The 18354-nt window shown below is 31.1% G+C and overlaps 2 protein-coding genes across 3 annotated transcripts in view; both read left to right on the plus strand.

Annotated features, from left to right (window-relative positions):
* The first annotated feature begins 249 nt into the window (after positions 1 to 249).
* Positions 250 to 2904, plus strand: LOC130892238 (uncharacterized). 2 transcript variants are annotated; one of them, XM_057797501.1, is made up of 5 exons: positions 529 to 730; positions 837 to 1503; positions 1589 to 1856; positions 1938 to 2190; positions 2264 to 2904. In XM_057797501.1, the coding sequence occupies exons 3-5, from the start codon at positions 1616 to 1618 to the stop codon at positions 2355 to 2357; spliced, it is 588 nt and encodes a 195-aa protein (XP_057653484.1). In that variant the 5' UTR covers positions 529 to 730; positions 837 to 1503; positions 1589 to 1615; the 3' UTR covers positions 2358 to 2904. The 2 variants fall into 2 exon arrangements, with proteins under 2 accessions (XP_057653493.1, XP_057653484.1); XM_057797510.1 differs by lacking the exons at positions 1938 to 2190; positions 2264 to 2904 and adding an exon at positions 250 to 490 and having other exon boundaries at positions 647 to 730; positions 1636 to 1693.
* A 935-nt stretch (positions 2905 to 3839) lies between these two features.
* The window catches only part of LOC130900489 (solute carrier organic anion transporter family member 5A1-like), a 77318-nt gene continuing 62803 nt past the window's right edge, over positions 3840 to 18354 (plus strand). Inside the window, exon 1 of the mRNA XM_057811139.1 lies at positions 3840 to 4118. The gene's annotated coding sequence lies outside the window, so the exon portion shown is untranslated. The remainder of the gene's footprint in view (positions 4119 to 18354) is intronic.

The raw sequence follows: 18354 nt of genomic DNA on the forward strand, positions 1-18354 counted from the left end.
GCTTTTACACGTACTCGCTTAAAGTATTCCGGCCATTTTTTAAGCATCGTAGGTTAAACCAATGATCGTTGTTTGTTCGGATCGAGTACTTTCTTCGCCTTTCAGTCTGACAAGATGTTTGGTTGTGTTTTATCTCTTTTTATTCCACCTTAATAAAAAGAGATAAAAGGCAATAGCTGATTAATCGGGTTAATCGGCTAGTCTGGCTCTCTGTTTCCGTCGTAAAAGCACAAGGTTATTTATTTTATTATACATTATCAGATGGTCTGTGTTGATTTTGGCGTCCAGCTATATAAATAATAATAAAATGCCCACAGAATCGGATTCTTCCGTTTCCTCTGACGAAATAGACTGGTTAGGGGAAAATTGTGGAGTTTATGAAGATATAGTGGAATGTTTAATTGAAACTACAGATGAAAAGCCGCAATCACCCGTGGTGTGTGTGAACACGGACAATGACAATAATAATCACATTGCTGAGAATTATTTGGTAAGGTTCTAATTATTTTAAACGTAACTAAATTTTCAACTGCAAATAGTAATGTAATAACTAATAAGGCTTCTGTCCAGTCTATCTTGTAGCAGTGGAGGTCTACGAATTCTACGATATAATTATTGTGCTTTATATCATATGGTATTTTTTTAGACAAATAAAGCAAAATCCCCTCCAAAAAATAAACGGTCTGCTGAAGATGAAAAGACAGTGGCACAAAACAAAGGAAAAAGAGAGGTATGTGATTAAAATGCATATAAGTAGAACAACTGTTTTAAGTAGATATTTTTTTAATTGGGTAGATACTCATATATTTTGTTTAACATTTTATTTTTGCTTTTAGGGTTCGTACAAGTTTTGGTAAACCAAATACGCTGTCATAAAAGGAAATTCACAACACATGGCAAAATGCATGTTGTGGGAGTGTCAGGTTTCAAATGGCCATAATGGCGAAGGTGACATTTTAAGGCATAATAAAACCATCAAACATCTTAGAAATATTCAAAAAAACCGCAAACTCACAAACACTCAAAACTATTTTTTCAGCAAGCAGAAAGTTCAAAGTAACTTACAAATTGCTGAATGCGGATTTATTTATCATTCAGTGCAACAATCACACAGTTATTTGTCAGTAGACTGCTTGGTAAAAATACTCTCAAAACTTCTCCCTGATTCACAGACGGCTCAAGGAATCACACTCGATAGAACAAAAGAGACAAAAATTGTCACTAATGTATTGGCTCCCTATACACAGAGTAAAATATTAGAAGATTTGCAAATTCATCACCCATTCTCAATATCAAGTGATGCATCTAATCATGGGAACATAAAAACATTTCCTCTGGTACTAAGATACTTTTAAAAAGACGAGGGGATTAAAACAATACAGCCTATTGTGCTGATAATGCATCAGTGAATTTTGACAAAACCAAAGTGTTTTTACAGAAATTAAGAAAATGAACGACAGCATAACACCAATTGGTTGTGTATGCTATATACAAACCTTTAAGGTATGGCACCATTCGTTAATTTATATCAAAATTTGCATTTATCAAGTTTAAAGAAAATCTAGAGTCTAATTAAAATTCATTTTAGATACGATATTGAACTGATTGTGATTAAATGCCACAATTTTCCAGCAGCACGAAAAAAACTGAGGAACTCAAAGATTTTTTTGAATTTTGCGATTATGAGTGGAGCGAATTGTTAAAATCTGTGCTAACCAGGTGGCTTAGTCTTATACCAGCAGCAGAAAGGCTTCTAAAGAAGTTTCAACCAGTAAAATCTTATTTTTTGTCAATGAACTCACTACCAGCCATTTTACAAAATTTTTTTCAAGATGAATTTGCTGAGGCATATTTGGGTAAACAATGCTACTTTAATTAACGAAAAAAACCATTGCATTTTGGATGAATTAATTTATAAGTGATTGTTTATTTTTTAGGATTTTTAGTAAATGTTGGTTCCACATTGCAAACCACCATTCAAAAATTACAATCAGATAAAGCTTTAATACTAGAACTTCATGAAACAATGATCTTTTTAAGAAGAAGTCTACAAACTAAATTCAATCAAGAATTTTATGGAGCCATAGCAAGAAATATAATACTAGAACCTGAGAATAGTGATAAAATTGTACAGTTCAAGAGACAGGCAAATGCTTTCTTGGAAAGGACAATATCTTATTTGGAAAAATGGTAATATTTACATTTATGGTGCATATGTGGATTACCTATCTACTATTATTACGTTTTGTTTTCTTAATTTTAGGTACCAATACAACAACAATAGATTTGAAAATCTATTTTGCATGATTTTAAAGAAATCACAAATCTTGTCTGTAGAAAAATTTATTAAAATATAAAATAGACATAGATGAATACATGCTCTTTGAAGAGTTTATCAGACTGAAATATTTTATTGAAAATAATTTCAATGAAGAGGAAGATATAAGTCAAAGATGGATGGCATTTTTTAAAAACAATTTTCCCGCAAAAAATCTTGAAAAAATATGTAATACAATTTTATCAATTCCACATTCAAATGCGTTTCCTGAAAGAATGTTTAATGAATGCCGCTTGGAGAAAGGAAAGAAATAAATTAGATATTAAGACTTTGGAGGCGGAGCTTATGGTTAAAAATAATTTTAAAATGAACTGCAGAGAGTTTTTGCTATTTCTGAAAAGTGAGGATGTGGGCGCAGATGATATAGTAAAAAAGGTATCATCATGTCAAAAATAGGAAAATTAATTAAATGGTGCTAAAGCTAAATAATGTCTATTATAGTGTTATTTCATGCTTATGTTGTGTTTTATATTGTACTTAGGCGTTAATTTTGTGTGAGAAATACAGAGACATTTAAGTACATATTTTTGTAGGTTTTTGTTTTCTAATAAAATTGATATTTTTCAGTTAGGGGGTCATTTTTAAAATCTATCTTTGCAGTGCTTGAAAAGTTTGCTAAATACAATTATTGTGTAAATTGGTAAAGGCGCGCACAAAATTAACCCCCCTCCACTGGCCCCACTCAGGGCAACGAGTAAAAAAGGGCCGATTTTAAAAAAACAAAAAGTGCTTCATCGTCACTTAATGTCAAAGCGAGTTAATCGGTACACAGCTATTGGTTTAATCCACGTCGAAAGTCATAGAAAATCAAAGAAAACATAAATGTTTGCGATTTAATTCCGTTCTTTGACCAAGATGAATGTTTCAAGTACCTGTAAACAACTCAAATAGCACTCTTATGACAACACGTTCTGAATACGTTTAGCATTAAAATCGTCAAACTTTATGATGGCAATGTCAAATTTGACATATTCACATCACATCTCAAAACTTAAGTAACAACCCACGTAACAATTTTCGTTACCTCCCCACTTAAATAATAATAAGTCCTTGTGCATAAAAAACTATGTGATATACAAATTCTTCAACAAGAAAATATAGAAATACTCAGTAATTTTGTTTAATTATGCATTTGAAAAAAAAAATGATTTTTTAGTATTATACCGCCATCTGACAAAACGTTTTCCTCATCCACCACTATAAATAAAAAAAATTATAATCTTTGAAACCACCGGAGTAATGGAGTATAGAAAAAAATAAATATTTTTTATCTGGTAAATTCAATCAGTCTCGTATTCGTAACTTTACACAAGCAATCGATATAACCGTATATACTATACATTATTCATTAATGCATTGCTAGTTGCTAGCATAATATGTGAAAAGATTACTTAGTCTCTTTTTTTATAGATGTCGCATTAGGCAGTTATGAAGAAATCTACTCTGAATATTTAACTTGCTGATTCCTGTAATAAGGTGGTGTTAGAAGTTGTTGGTTTTTGTTCTCTCACATAAAGAATATTACGGACAGTCTTTTCACTTCAGTCAATTTATCGCTAGGAGTGAAATCGCACTGACAGTAGACAGCTGTGAATTAAGTGCATGTGCCCTCTGTTTATTTGGAAGGTTTAACATTTATTAATGAACGGTACAACTTTTTAGATAATTCAAAAAATGACTAAACTTTTTTCTGTGATCTTTCCCGGGTTGTGATAAATTAAAAACAGCTTTTATAAAATAAGTGAGTTTTCTAAGGCCCATGGTGATTGACCTCCCACAAGTAAGTATACTGTTTCTTTATTGTTCATTTGTAAGTCTTCGATATTTGGTGACATTTCAGTATATTATTCACATACTGTTAGGTTTATGCTAAACAATTGTTGAAGTTACTACATCACAAGGTATTACGATAACTTTTGTTGACATGATAGCAAAACCGTTCCTTTCTTTTAACGGATCTACTTTTACAATTGACCACACTTTTCCGTTAGATGAAAAATTGAATTAATGAGTTCTATAACTATATTATACAATAAACCTCTAGCATTTTCACTGTAACTTGTTCACTGTTTTTGGTGATCGTTTGTAAAATTATTGAAAATTAATATACCCATATGAAATGTCTGTATCAACATATTCATTGCTTGAATATGAAACATTCATTTATATTAAAGAATTTTTTGTTGATTTAGAAGAAAAACAAACTCGGATAACAAAAATTACAAAATTTAATTCACCAAATTTTAAATGAAGGAATTGAAACATTTATATTTTTGATAAGATAAATTGCAACAGTATTTCTAAAAACTGTGCCAATTGAATATAATGCTAATCAGACTGTATAATTGTATTCAAGACTCTTTTATAAAATCATATCTTAAACCACTACAATTTTTTTGGAAAATTTGAACAATATATTTAGAATATAATTATTTACTTTAATGCAAATTTAATGTATTTTTTGGCAGTGTGCCAAAAAATTGAGATCCTTTTCTTGTCTTGGAACGAATACAATTTACAAGACCGCAAAAAAAGATATACGATCCAAGTCTTCCAGTTTTGACCTCAACCAGACAATCACATATGAAGGATGAGGGGTATTAGTTTCTTGTAAACATACCGAAAGAAATATGGATTGCTTCTTAAGAGGTGTGAATGAAAAAATACATTTTTATTTGAACATTCTTTTAAAATGTAGACAATGACAGGTCATACTTAACTAACTTGCGACAAGAAAGAAACCGCCACTCTCGGAATGCACGTCAACCAAATCACTAAGTGGCGGATCCAGGAAGATGTACGACTATTTCATGTCATTTTCGTATACTTTATATAAGATTTTCAAGTATTATTGTCTAATTATGGTTGTTAAATGAACCAAATTTTATATAATTCATAATAAACAAACAAATTAAAGAGAAATATTATTATAACCCAACTTTATTCAGCATATATGATACAAATTTCGTGATATGGAGCTAACTTACCTAAGTTTACTTATTTACTTACTACGTGAAATCAATTATGAAATCCACTTACTAAGTTATAATTTCTGGAACCGTTGATGATATTCATACTGAATACACTGTTTACAAAACCACTACACCAACACTCACGATTATACTGTCTGACGCGTGTAAGGTAAACTGTTTACTTTCAGGCTCTGAAGACGATAACTTAGTTATCGAAACACGCATCAGACAGTGTAATTGTGAGTGTTGGTGTAGTGGTGGTGTAAACAGTGTATTCAGTACGAAATACACTGATTAACTAGTGAATTAGTACTATGTCTACCTCAAATCCATTGCAGGTTTCATTTTCTCCAATTAATAAGAAGGAAAAGGATGCTAATAATATATTATAGATTTTTTTTAGAAACCACACTTTATAAATAAAGTAAAGAATGATAACAGATAAGAGGTAGTGGCGGACAAGGTTGGTACGTATTATAATAGTACCAAGTGTTTTGTTTTTGAAAATCTAGCAGTATGTAACCGCTTTTTATCATTCATTCGATTATCCGGGGTTTCGATTATCCGAATGTTCAGTGATATTTATTAATCGAAACTACAGTACATTTAAAAAAATGTTTCATTGATAATGAGAGCAAGGCGTTGGTTGCTTGGTGAAGTTTCATTACAAATGTTACTATCACGAAAATTTGTAATTACTTTTCGTATAAAGCAAATATATTTTACTGAAATTCATTAGCAAGGCACACAGATTAAAAATTTTTTATATCAGCAATTGTTTACCTTGGTTAAACAATAAAGTTCATACCTCGACCTCTAATTAACGTTAAATTAAATTGGATTTTTTTCATAAATTAGCTCTCATGTTAAAGCATCATAAAAAAGGAAATGGGCGTTGAAGCATAACAAACAAAATATAATTGATTTCAAACAATTTGAATATAGTACAGAAAAATTAGACATTTGAAACATTATGCACAGTCGTCTTAATACTAAGTACATTGTTTTTGCTAGACATTATGTAGCTATTTTAATCTCCTTTATTTTAATCAATATATAGAAAGTATATGTACAAGTAGGTTTCATTTTTTTTTAAATCTGAATCTTTGGTATAACCTATCACGTCTTACAAGTCAAGTCAAGATACGCATGATGAAAAAAGCAGGAATAATTGTGTGAAGGCGAGAATACCTTAAAAAAATTGAGAAATTTTGTGAAGAAAATGGAAAACTTTAATACCCAGCCGAAACATGGGTAAACGCACTGAGTATCAAGTTTGGGTGGACTTTCACAAGGCAAGCATTCTTGGTTTTAGCAATAAGATGCTATATATAATCATTGAAAAAAGTATAGATTCGAATATTATCAATATCTGATTTTTAAATTAATGTAATCCTTAATTTTGTAGTAATGATTGTGCATAATTATTAATGATTTAATTAAATTAATCTGCTGCGGAATATTTTTCTTCGATAAATAGACTTTAGAATGTAAAACAGATCAAACAGAAGGATTTAAACAAACGACGGAAAACGTGAAACTACTTAGTCTATTATATAAACAAGCGGACACCAAATTTCTAGTCAATAGAACTTGAACAAAATGGCAAAAAATTGTGTCTGACTATAATCAAACAAACAATAAAACATTAAACGTTAAAACCTATGTAACAAAGGCTATGAAAATAATAAATAAAGTGAAAAATGTAACATTATTATTCACAAGACTTATTCTTTCTCTTAGCTCTATCGTTTTATACTCTTTGAAGTGCTGTTCCTGAAACTAACATACGTATACTCTCATATCAATTTATTTTGTTAATTATCCTCAATATTATCTAGGAGTAGGTCCTCATCCCAATCAAATCCAAAAGTAAATGCCATCGATATAGAAGATTTACCGCTAAGACTTGCTAACGTTCGATGGTAGTTAAATGAACAAATCAATGCTATCAATTCGAAAATTTTCGTTTGAGATAAGCCGATGTTGCACTAGGCGGTACAATTAATTTAAGTACAGTATGCCCACCATCGACCAAAAATCCGGACGGATAGAGGTAATTAAAAATCACATTTGCATATTTCTCTTAACCCTTGTATGTCCAATATAATGCAGTAAAAGTACATGCTCAACCGTGATCCCCGATCCGATTTCTTTTGATACTAGCCATTGACATTAAAAAAAGAAAATATTAAACAGGTATATAGCAAATCTCTAGTCAATCCTTCCCAGAATAGAATTTGAACAAAAAGGCACTTGAATTGCAAGAAATTGTGTGAGAAAATTTCAAAAACAGCGTTAATATATATAATAAAGTGAAGAATCGTTTGTTCACAAAAGTTATTTGGTCTAAATAAAATCAATTTAATTCTTCCTTCTTTTAGTTTCATACTTTTTAAAGTTATGATGGAATTGTCATGAATAAAAAAAATGTTGATTTTGGTAGTCGTGTTTTTCGCAGATATAGTATGGGTCTAAAATATTCCGAAGTGTTTTTGGATTACTAAAAATATTTTCTTCAAATCATGTAACACGATTTGTTAATGACACATTTTAATTTGCATCGAAAAAAAATTCTTGAAACATTTGTAACATAACATCACGTGAATATTCTAAATCTGGCACATTATAAATTGTTTAAACCGTTACCCCATATAATTGGAATAAAAATTAGTAAATCATCAACTGTATATATGTACAAAACTGTACTTACGCAAAAATCTGTCTTCGTGTCAACTATTTCCCGTTAATTTTGAATACAATAAACTTAATATAGCTGGTAGAAATAACAGTCTCGTTAAGATGTTGAAAGTTGAAAAATTATCATTTCGCATGCACCACTAATTGTACTAGGTTTATATAGTCAAGGTCAAAGAAATAGTCGAGGGGTGTGTCAATAATTTTTTCGTTGTTCAGTATTCCCTGTTTGTTCGAAGTAGTTCTAGTACAAAAATATCGTTTTAATAACCCATTTACTGTCTCTTCCTAAAAATGAATTCAATAAGTTATTGTAAGCAAAACTACCATATTTATCCTATGGATAAATCTTTCATTCCACAGATTGATATGTAGACTAAGGTCTGTAGTAAGTCTGAACTCGTGAATGTCACATCGAATAAATTTTTTAAAATGATTTTTTTCTTGATTTCCTCAGTATTAGTTCAGTATCAATTTTTGTTTTTTAGACTATATGTAAATTAGGACACCTATCGAAAAATGCAGGATTAATTTATATTACGAGGTGGGACCGCGAAATACGTGAATTTTATTGAAAACTAAAGTGAAAAGTATTTCTTGAAGGCTTCTTTCGGAAAAATTTTCATCTGCTGTTTGGTGGCCTTCTTAATATCTTCTTAATTCTCTTTTAGTACATTTCTTATATTCGGGAAGAGGCCGGAGTAGCTTGATGATAAATCTAGTGATTAAAGTGTCATGATGAAGGGTGACCCATTTTCTCATTTACACAGTTTCTGCTGTTCCTCGGCTTTAATGGTCTCATTAATAAAACCCTTATACCACATGTAAACAGTCTTTAAAGTTACTAAATTACCTTCATGGACATGTTTTAAAATTTCTTGAACTTTTTTGGCCCTTTTTTGAACTCACCCAAGATCTCACTATAGCGGCTATAATGACAGACTGACAAACAGGAAAGAGTTTAACTTGTCACCGTGTTCCAACAGATGAGGGTATGAGGAATATTAGTTGAAAAAATGTATAGATTACTTCAGTACACTCCTCATTTTGGAGTGTATAATTTATTTGGCAGACTGTTTTCCAAAAAACTAGTAGAAGGTTTGTCGTGTCTTTTTCATTGATATAATATTGGAACGGTTCCCACACAAAAACAATATTGATCACTAAGAACTATTGTAAAATTGTATCGAGGTCTTTACTACACTGTTTGATTTTACTTAGGTATCGCTTTCACCATATCTACAAAAACCAAAGATTGATACAATTAATAATTTTTGAAAATATACACCTATTCTTGCACACATTTAACTAACAACCAAAATTTAATTGACCAACAATATTTTCTTTTAAATAACTAATATGGTAGGTATTAGTATAGATTATTATTTCAATTATATTTTTATCTTTTATTTTTGTGCATATTATATGCTAGCCGTCCCTTGTTTGTAATAATTTTTTATCATTAAGTCTTAAATATTAGATTTCTGTTGTGTCTTCTAAAAACAAAATGGTTAACGCAATATAACAAGTTTTAAAACATTTATATTTTCCTCCAGGTTATTACATTTGACATTATCCAGAAAACAGATATCGTATTTTCTAAGATTTAAAACTGAATTAATTTTCCTTTGAATATAAAAGTAGAAACTAAAAACACGTGTAAATCGATTTATTTCACGTAAATAATCAATCAAGGTTAAATTGAAGGTAGGAACAGGGAGAATTTACATGTTTCCAGTTATATCGGGAATCAATATATACCTAGCATTATACAAATTGCTAATAACCGTATGTATGTGAAATGTATGTATACAATGCACGATCTTTTACTATATAATTTGAATGTAAATGATCTCACCACGTGGTTGATTATTTCAAAAGTAATTTGGGTTTGTCACATTGGTTGAAATATTCCAATTTATTTTAGGGATACAGAGAACTGTTTTTACATTTGAAGTTCAATTGAGAAAATATATGGATGAATACTTACGTAAGACTAAGTTTCAATTATAGTCATCGGACCTGGAACATTATAATTTTTATCAAAATGATGATTAAATAAATCCGAAACTGATTCCTGAAAAGCATTTTCTTGGTCGTAACTGTATTATTTAACCGATTGTAGATCAATAGTACTAGAAGTGAACAAGAATCCAATAGTAGACATATTAATTTTCTTCGCCGTTAGTTCTTGGTTGTTTGTGATGAACATGTTACCAGTTTAAGTTGAAATTGTAATTTTTCATTTTATTTGTCACTACTGAATAATTTTTCTTCATTTATGATTATTGGCGTATAAAGAATGTTTGTTCTTGCGAATAAGTTGCAATGTCTTGATGAAACACTTTCTTCTTAGCCAAATGAGGCCGTTTTGCTTTATTTCTCCGCTCAAACTTTGCAATAAGTTCGCATAATACTCGCCGATGATAGTTTTCCTTTTTCAAGCATCCCAAACAACCGACCCCATGACCTTGTCTGCAGAGGAAACAGTCTTCTTTTGAACCGGTTCTCCCTTTTCGGCCCATTGTTTTGATTGTTCTTTTGTTTCGGGTGTGAAGTCATGGATCCACATTTTAATCCATGGTTATGAAATGGCACAAAAATTCGGCTTGATTTCTGTAAAACATTGTCAACGATTATCCAGTACCGCTTTGTGAATTTTTTTCAACTTTTCTGGAGTCTTCACCTCATTTAGTGCTGGACCTCGCAGGTCGTACCGTCTCGTTTAAACTCTGCTACCCAATATTTTACTGTTGATAACGAAAGATTAGTCTCACCCAGGTTGTGCTAATGCCTTTCAAATAAAAGTATTGTAGCACATAACGTTAACCAATTATTTCCATGTTTATAAATTCACTATTGATGGCTGCCAAACAAATACTAAACATCGTGGCGTCTTCAAATTTGAAACATATACTGTATAGATTGTCTACTTTCTAATAGAGTGATATTTTTCAAGCAACTACCGCCATCTCTAGGTCAGACCAAGTACTTCTGGGACCAACCTCGTATCAGCAAAGGAAATAAAATCTTCATTGGCATACGGTGCCGAAACGGAGGAGGAAGATTAGGAAATTAGATACACGCCAGAACTACAATCGATAAAAACGAAAATAAATAAGCATAAGATAGTTAGACTGTGTTGATACTTGAAGACGACTAATTCACAAAGCATTGTTATAAGCAAAAATATGAAGATAAAAGTAGCACGAGAAGAATGAAGGATAGAAGAATTTGTCAAAAAACGTCAATATGACTCTTGGAAAGATACGAAGAATCAAAGAAAAGAGTTATTATTGAATTGAATAGTTTAGTGAATTGAATTGAATGAATTATTACTTTTATCGATTATTTTACGAAACATTTAAAAATCTATTCATGTATACTTGAGCCTTATTTTAAATTACGTAAAATTTTAGCGGATTGTATTAAAAAAAATAGATAATTCCTTTTTAAATGCTCTATATTCATGTTAAAAAATTAACATTTACCCCAACTAAACATCTCTTAGTAACATCCATTGTTTTGTTATTGAAATGAAAAACCAACAGCGTAGGTAATACTAGTCTGAACAATAAAATGTTGAAAGTGAATGTGAAATTTGGCTAACGAAAAAGTAGGTCCGTCCTTCACTTGTAACAATCTCCAAGTGACATTCAAATTGTGTCAAAACGCCCACGTAATATACAGAGTGATTAGTTTGCAATTACTTTCGAGAAAATAGAGGCATTGCTTGTAGCGTATAACGTTTTATTTAAAAAAAAGGTGTTACTGCACCGTCAAGAATACTAAATAGCGAGGTTGACCTCTGCGATTAGTAGTCGTTTTAAATCCGGTTTCGCCTGAATTTTTATTCCATGGCGACAGCTTACTCTGTTTCGGAACTACCAATCTCAGTATGAAGGCAGACACTCATTTTTCGCTTAAGTAGTACTATGAAAAATCAATGAAGCCATTATTTAAATGATTATTAAACTTAATTAATTTGATTTCTGTTCTGTCAACTAATTTTGATTCCGAACAAGTCTTTGGGACTCTGAAAATATAAGTTTTAATACAATTTGTGTATTTTAATTTGCAAACTAAGCGGACTAACAATAAGTGAAATTTAGAAAAAAAAAAGAAAATTATGGAAGTTGAAACTAAATGTATGTATAAGTAGTCACCAATTATCCATATCCATGGAAATAAAACAAACATTTGAATGTTTGAATGAATAGAAATATCATATTTCTACTTTAAACCAGATACTACTTCCCTTTCCGAATTAGTAAAACATTATTTGTACCTCATTACAGCAAAAATATGGAGAAAATCTATTCAAAATAAGATATTTATATTTGAAATATTTTTTACACAATAATGAGTAACGAGAATCTACAGAAAAACCCCAAATTTATTAGCTTGTTGCCAACAAGCATAACATTCTATAGTTATATAGTAGTATATAGGCTAGGTTCTATGGTAGGCTAAGAATTTTCCAATATATCCTCGTATACCTCCGGCACAGGTCAAAATTGTTTATATTGCTGCTTGGAAGATTATGCTTGGAACGCCGAGCCGTTGAGTCCCTTCTTTCTTGAACCGTCGCTACATAAAGCTGCTCATGATCCCAGTTCTGACTTGAACTCATCTGTAAAAAAAGGCGCCGTACTACATATCAGAAAAAAGAGAATACGTTGAACGCGTATTAAATTCACATCTGTATTAAAAGGAAACGTATCGGTAGTGGTATTATACTTTTTCTACTATCATATCCACCCACTGTCTACATTAATACTAGGAACTGTTCTTACTTATTACTGTATACATAAGTATCAAGAATCAATTATATTTCCATCAGCACAAATAGATTTTTGAGATTCCTTAATCTTCTAACAGCTTAACACCTAGACTTAGATTAGATGGATTTAATTAGAAATTTACATAAAATAATAGAAAATGTTTTGTTTGACGCATGTTTAAAAAAACATCAATATATTTTTACTGTATAAAACCCAGTAGGTCAAATATAGCAATTACAGAAAGATGTTAATGAAAAATTTTCTGCCTACACATTCTAAACAGTCCAGTATGTCTTTATGACCTTGGGATTAAACTGAAATGATTGACAAAAAACGTTGATAGAGAAAACCCTTTGGAAGCTTCTTACATTTTTATAAATAATTTTACCCTAAGACAAATCTGAGCGGAATGTTATTGAATCGCCGTTATTTTTTGATTTTATGATATATACAGAGACTTTCAATCTTTGACTGCATCTGTTAAATTGTCCTTTATGACTGTTTTGCCAAATTTCTATTGACAGATATTACGTTCAAGATTGAGAGAGTGTGCCGGAGAATCCGGTAATCGATTTCCTGTCGCTCACAAGAGTCCAGTCGTTCTCACACATGTTTGTGAATTTTCCGTTTGGACTTTGGCCTCGCACAAAATTCCAATGACCCAGAAGTTGAAGACAGGACGGACGTGTATTCGCGGAATTGGCTCTATAGCAGTTGAAATCTGTCTCTCATATTCACAGTTTTCAGCGATGAGCTGCAATTCTGTAAGAATGAGTGAATCAACTAAACTATCGATTTGTGGTCCAATACATTTGGAAAAATACCACTGTTTAGTGTTTGGTGTGGATTGGGAGCTGGGACATCGTTGGCCGGATCTAGAGGTCGATGGCTATAAACTTCTTTCGGTCCAAATTGATACGCACACAAACAACATATGGTTTCAACAGGGCGGCTAACAGCCTTATAGCTCATCCATATTGATTATTCTGCACGAGCGATTTAAGGGCATTGTCAATTTACATTGAGATGATGTCATAAATAATAGAAATTTCGATAAAAACTTTGTTTCTTCAAAATTTAAAGGTTTTGCTTATTGATAGTTTGATGAGCGCTGAGTGATAAATATTTATCTGTACCAGCCTACATAGAACTCGCTAATATATTGATTCTTTGATATATCTCATTTTACAAAAAGCACATTATAAAAGATTGTGCAGTGAACAATGTTGAAATTGATAAGTACTTGTTGCTTTGAGTACAGTTCATTTCTTCTCATTTCTCGAAGTTAATCTATTCTCTAGAATCATTAAAGAATTTATTTTCAATAATTGAAATGAGTTTTTAAATATTTTAGATATAAAAAATAGATTTTATGTGTTTCCTCACACATTCAATTCAAATCGCTTTGGATATCGTACTATTCACTTATACAGCCGCGATACTATTCTGGCAAGCTAAAATAATACAGGGAGGAACCACAATTTCACAGTTTTGATCAGAAAACTAATTTCTCATTGAAATAACGTTATCTCGTCATAGATACATAAAATAAATATTTGTCTATTTGTTTTGATTCCATTGAATGATTTTTATAGTATTATATGGTAATGGACTTTAAATAGACATTTATGGTGAAACGATATATTGTTAACAATTGTTCGAACATTGCCCTATGTAATTGAAATGTTAGAATGGACTTATGTGATAAGAATTTTGTCTATTGAAAAATTCTTCAAGAACAAATTGCTATGAGTTAACAATAGTGAAACTTTTAGTTGGAAACGTGTAGTAACAAAGATATAGATCAACGGTTATATTAAACTGGCTAATTACTATCAAAAATTATTATCCACTTTTTATTTACATGATACGTTATGTAATAGTACAATAAGCAATTGTTTTGAAATTGATTATGAGCGAAGTGATTAAATATAAATATGGCAACAATTCATAAACATAAAGTCATTTTAAAATAGTTAAATACTAAATGGAAAAAACAAAAATTCGAATGTAATAAACTGACTTCGCAAACGCAAACGCTTGGAAACGGTAAAATCAAATAGTTCAGAGGTCTATTGAAAGTGTTGAGTAGTACAAACGGTTATTGCGTTTCCGTTTTTAATAGTTCGTTTTGATTGTCTGAAGAATTTTCACTTAAGTGATAGGTTTGTTTTAGAATTCTGCAAAAAATTCATTGCCTATATAATTATTACTATACTCATTTTTCCACATCATATAGGTAAGGAATATTGCAGTTATCAATACTGATTTATAATTAAAAAGGAAGAGGTTTTCGGAAAATATAACTATCAACTCAGAATGAGATTTAGGTCATAGTTTCGGAAGGTCACGTTCAATTTTCGGTAGAAATTTCAAATTTGAAACATGATCTACAAAAACTTCTATTACTTTTTGTGCGTTAATTTTTCCATATTTACTTAGTTGTATAATAGATTCTAGATGTTTAATAATTGTTATTGAGCTGTAATTAAAGATTCGCCCCCTCTCAGAGATTTCGCTTTAAAGTTTAAAACTGATTATCTATTTTTATGCTGAAGTGCCGAAAGTATAAAAACCGCAAACCTCAGTAACCTATCAATGACAATAAATAAATAAATAAATAAATAAGTTCAAAAAAACCATAGACAACCGATACAATTCATCAACTGATTGGTGATTAAATTTATCAGTTTCTAAACAATAATGAACGTGATCCAGGTTAGTTTCTGAACATTCAGTCTTGAAATATGTTCTGACTATATGGCGACAACCAGTGGTAATAAAACTATTGAAAAATATGACGAAATTCGAACTGCAAAAAGTTAATTGTTAAATTCTTACCGCAGTTTTTACACAACTTAATCTACTATTTGGTGTGGTGTGTAATAAATAAGTCATGGCCATGGATAACCGCCTATAAACATAAATTATTTCTCAATAGATCGTTATTGAAATAACAGTAAGCAGTTTCAAGTAATCATAACAAAACGTGATTGATAAATTATCTTGATTTTAGGTCTTCTTCAATTAAAATTTCGTTTAGAAGCAAATAAAATTTTGACGTTTCGACCTATTGCGCTCTTTATCAAAATATAATTTGACATAGATTATACGAAATATCTTTGCGAAACAGAGTGACGAAATAGGCTGCAGCCTATTTATTGGAGCGTAGGGATTATGAGTAGTACTTTAGGCGAAAACAGATAACGAATAGATTCTCTAATTTTACTATGAATGGATGTCAATAATACTATTTGATAGAAAAAAATGTCAAATTGTATGTTTTAATAAAAACCGCAATAGAAACATCAAGATTTTATCTAAAATCAAGTTAATTCATAAAGAAAACTATATAAAAAGGTGTAAGAAGTAAATAATTGAAGAAATTATTATTTTATATAATTTTAGTTTTAACTTTCTTCGTAGTAAAAAAGATTTAAGCAAAACAATTGAAAAACTGTATGGATTGCCAGTAACCAGGCCAAAAATACTTGAATTACATAATCTTTTCCAAACCAGGTTCAGTATTTATAGTCTCTAAAGCCATACTGTTTCCTCTAGTATTAATTTACCATATTTAAAATTTATAACGCAAGTTAGTAACAACATTCTTTGAAATTTATGTTAGCAGGAAAAATTGAATAAAACCAGTTTAATCCTAAGATTTGTAGAGCAGTGTATTTCAAATAGGAAAAACAATTGCTACATTTTTTAACCCAGTTTTTACAGCCCCGAAAAAAAAAACATTTCAATAGGTTCTGTTAGTAAGGTCTTCGACAAATTTGAAGGACATGGCACACGGAAGGTCTTGTCAAGTAAATTTTTCAAACGACTATAAATTATTGGGAATTTTCTTATTTCTGTAAGAAGATACACATTTTTCAACGGTTTCAGACCCTCAAAATCACACTGCTCCAAGAAAAACCATTGGTAGGTTTCTGAAAATAGAAAAGTACCATCCGTATAAGATATATATTTTCCAGAGCTCCAGAAAGATCAATATAACAGGCGTATGCAATTTTTGTGAGGAAATTATGAGATGGGACGAGAAGTTTCTACTAAATATACTATATATACTATCTTTGGATAAGATTTTTTTAATTTGAATGGGGTAATCAACATGCACAATTATCGTTTTTAGAGTCAGGAAAACCTATACTGGATATCTGAATCTCATTCGCAACATCTTCTGAAAGTTATTGTTGTGGAAGGTATCATCAATGGCATATCACCCATACTACTTGGACTTGAGTTTCTCAACGAAGTAGTTCCAAGTGTCTCCAGTAAACACCATAGTTTCAATAGGATGGCGCTCTCCATATTTTAGTATTATTATTAGAGTAAATCACGATGAAAACTGGATTAAAAGAAGAGGTATAACTGAATGGCCAATATCCTCAAATGTAATCCGATTAAATTATTAAATTATCTGAAAGATAAGGTTTATCAAAATATGCCGGCTAACATTGAAAATCTAAGAAACAATTAGAGTGGCATCAAATAACATACCGGCTGGAGCTATTTGGAAAGCCATAGACAATATTCAAATGACTGGTAAACAAATTATTTCACAATGTTGTCTTAACGGAACATTTTGAATCAGTTCAAAAATACATAGATTACGGTAGATTTCAGTAATTTGTTATCTGGTTCATTGGTAATAAGCTACCGGTATCATCGAAATATGTAAATAAAACCGCTTAATCTGAAATTTGAAGAGTATTATAAGGTTCCAACCCGTACGTTTACTTAATAACTTGTGTTCTCAATACTACGAACTAAAATTAACAATTAATTAATGAGATAATTTATGATAAATTATAATACTGGGTCACTCAATGCTACATGTGAGTCACCTTGTGTTTGATGAAAGATGTCAACATACGGTGTACGCCAATTGACAGTATATAACGAACAATAATCTAGGTCATAACACACGTAGATAAAGTTTGCCGTACGAGCCGCAGGCCGCGGTTTTCGTCCGTATACTGGATTTTAGACGGTAAATGATGAAGCCCAGGTACTCAATCCATATAAAATCTCTTCCGCTACCACTGTTTTGCATGCATCATTTATTTATCCTCCCTATGTCATCATCCATATCTTCTTCTACGAGCCATGTCTTTTGATTATATTCCTATTGGGCTCACATAAGACTAAAGGGTCTTATTTTCCGCAACAACTAGCATTAGTAGGTCATGTGCTGCATATCTTCTATCGAAGTTCACTTGTAGTATCTTACCTATTGTAAAGGAGTAGCTCTCTACGATATTTTGGGAGGCCCGTTTTTCTGATGGCCGACACTACTACCATTTCTACATAACATTGCTCTGCCTGGTGCGCTACAGTTGTTTACTAAATGATTTATTCCCCAACATCCATAACAAATTTTTACACTCACCCTTAATGTATGGCCAAACTAATTTTACCAGTTTGAATTAGTCTGCTTGCAACATTCTTCGTAACGTGCGGTATAGTCGCTTGCATCTCTCAGTATTCTAGCCGCAGCAAGCTTATTCTGGCTTGTTTAATCTGGCCATGAAATCTTTTATAGCATTCTCCC

This window comes from Diorhabda carinulata, chromosome 1 (genome assembly GCF_026250575.1).
Source record: "Diorhabda carinulata isolate Delta chromosome 1, icDioCari1.1, whole genome shotgun sequence".
NCBI classification, from domain to species: domain Eukaryota; kingdom Metazoa; phylum Arthropoda; class Insecta; order Coleoptera; family Chrysomelidae; genus Diorhabda; species Diorhabda carinulata.

What these genes read in the sequence shown, in the direction of transcription:
- LOC130892238 (XM_057797501.1), top strand. Translation starts at nt 1,616, where the DNA reads ATGCCACAATTTTCCAGCAGCACGAAAAAAACTGAGGAACTCAAAGAT. An exon ending in ATTTGCTGAGGCATATTTGG is followed by an intron (nt 1,857 to 1,937) that starts GTAAACAATGCT and finishes TTTATTTTTTAG; the next exon opens with GATTTTTAGTAAATGTTGGT. An exon ending in ATATCTTATTTGGAAAAATG is followed by an intron (nt 2,191 to 2,263) that starts GTAATATTTACA and finishes TCTTAATTTTAG; the next exon opens with GTACCAATACAACAACAATA.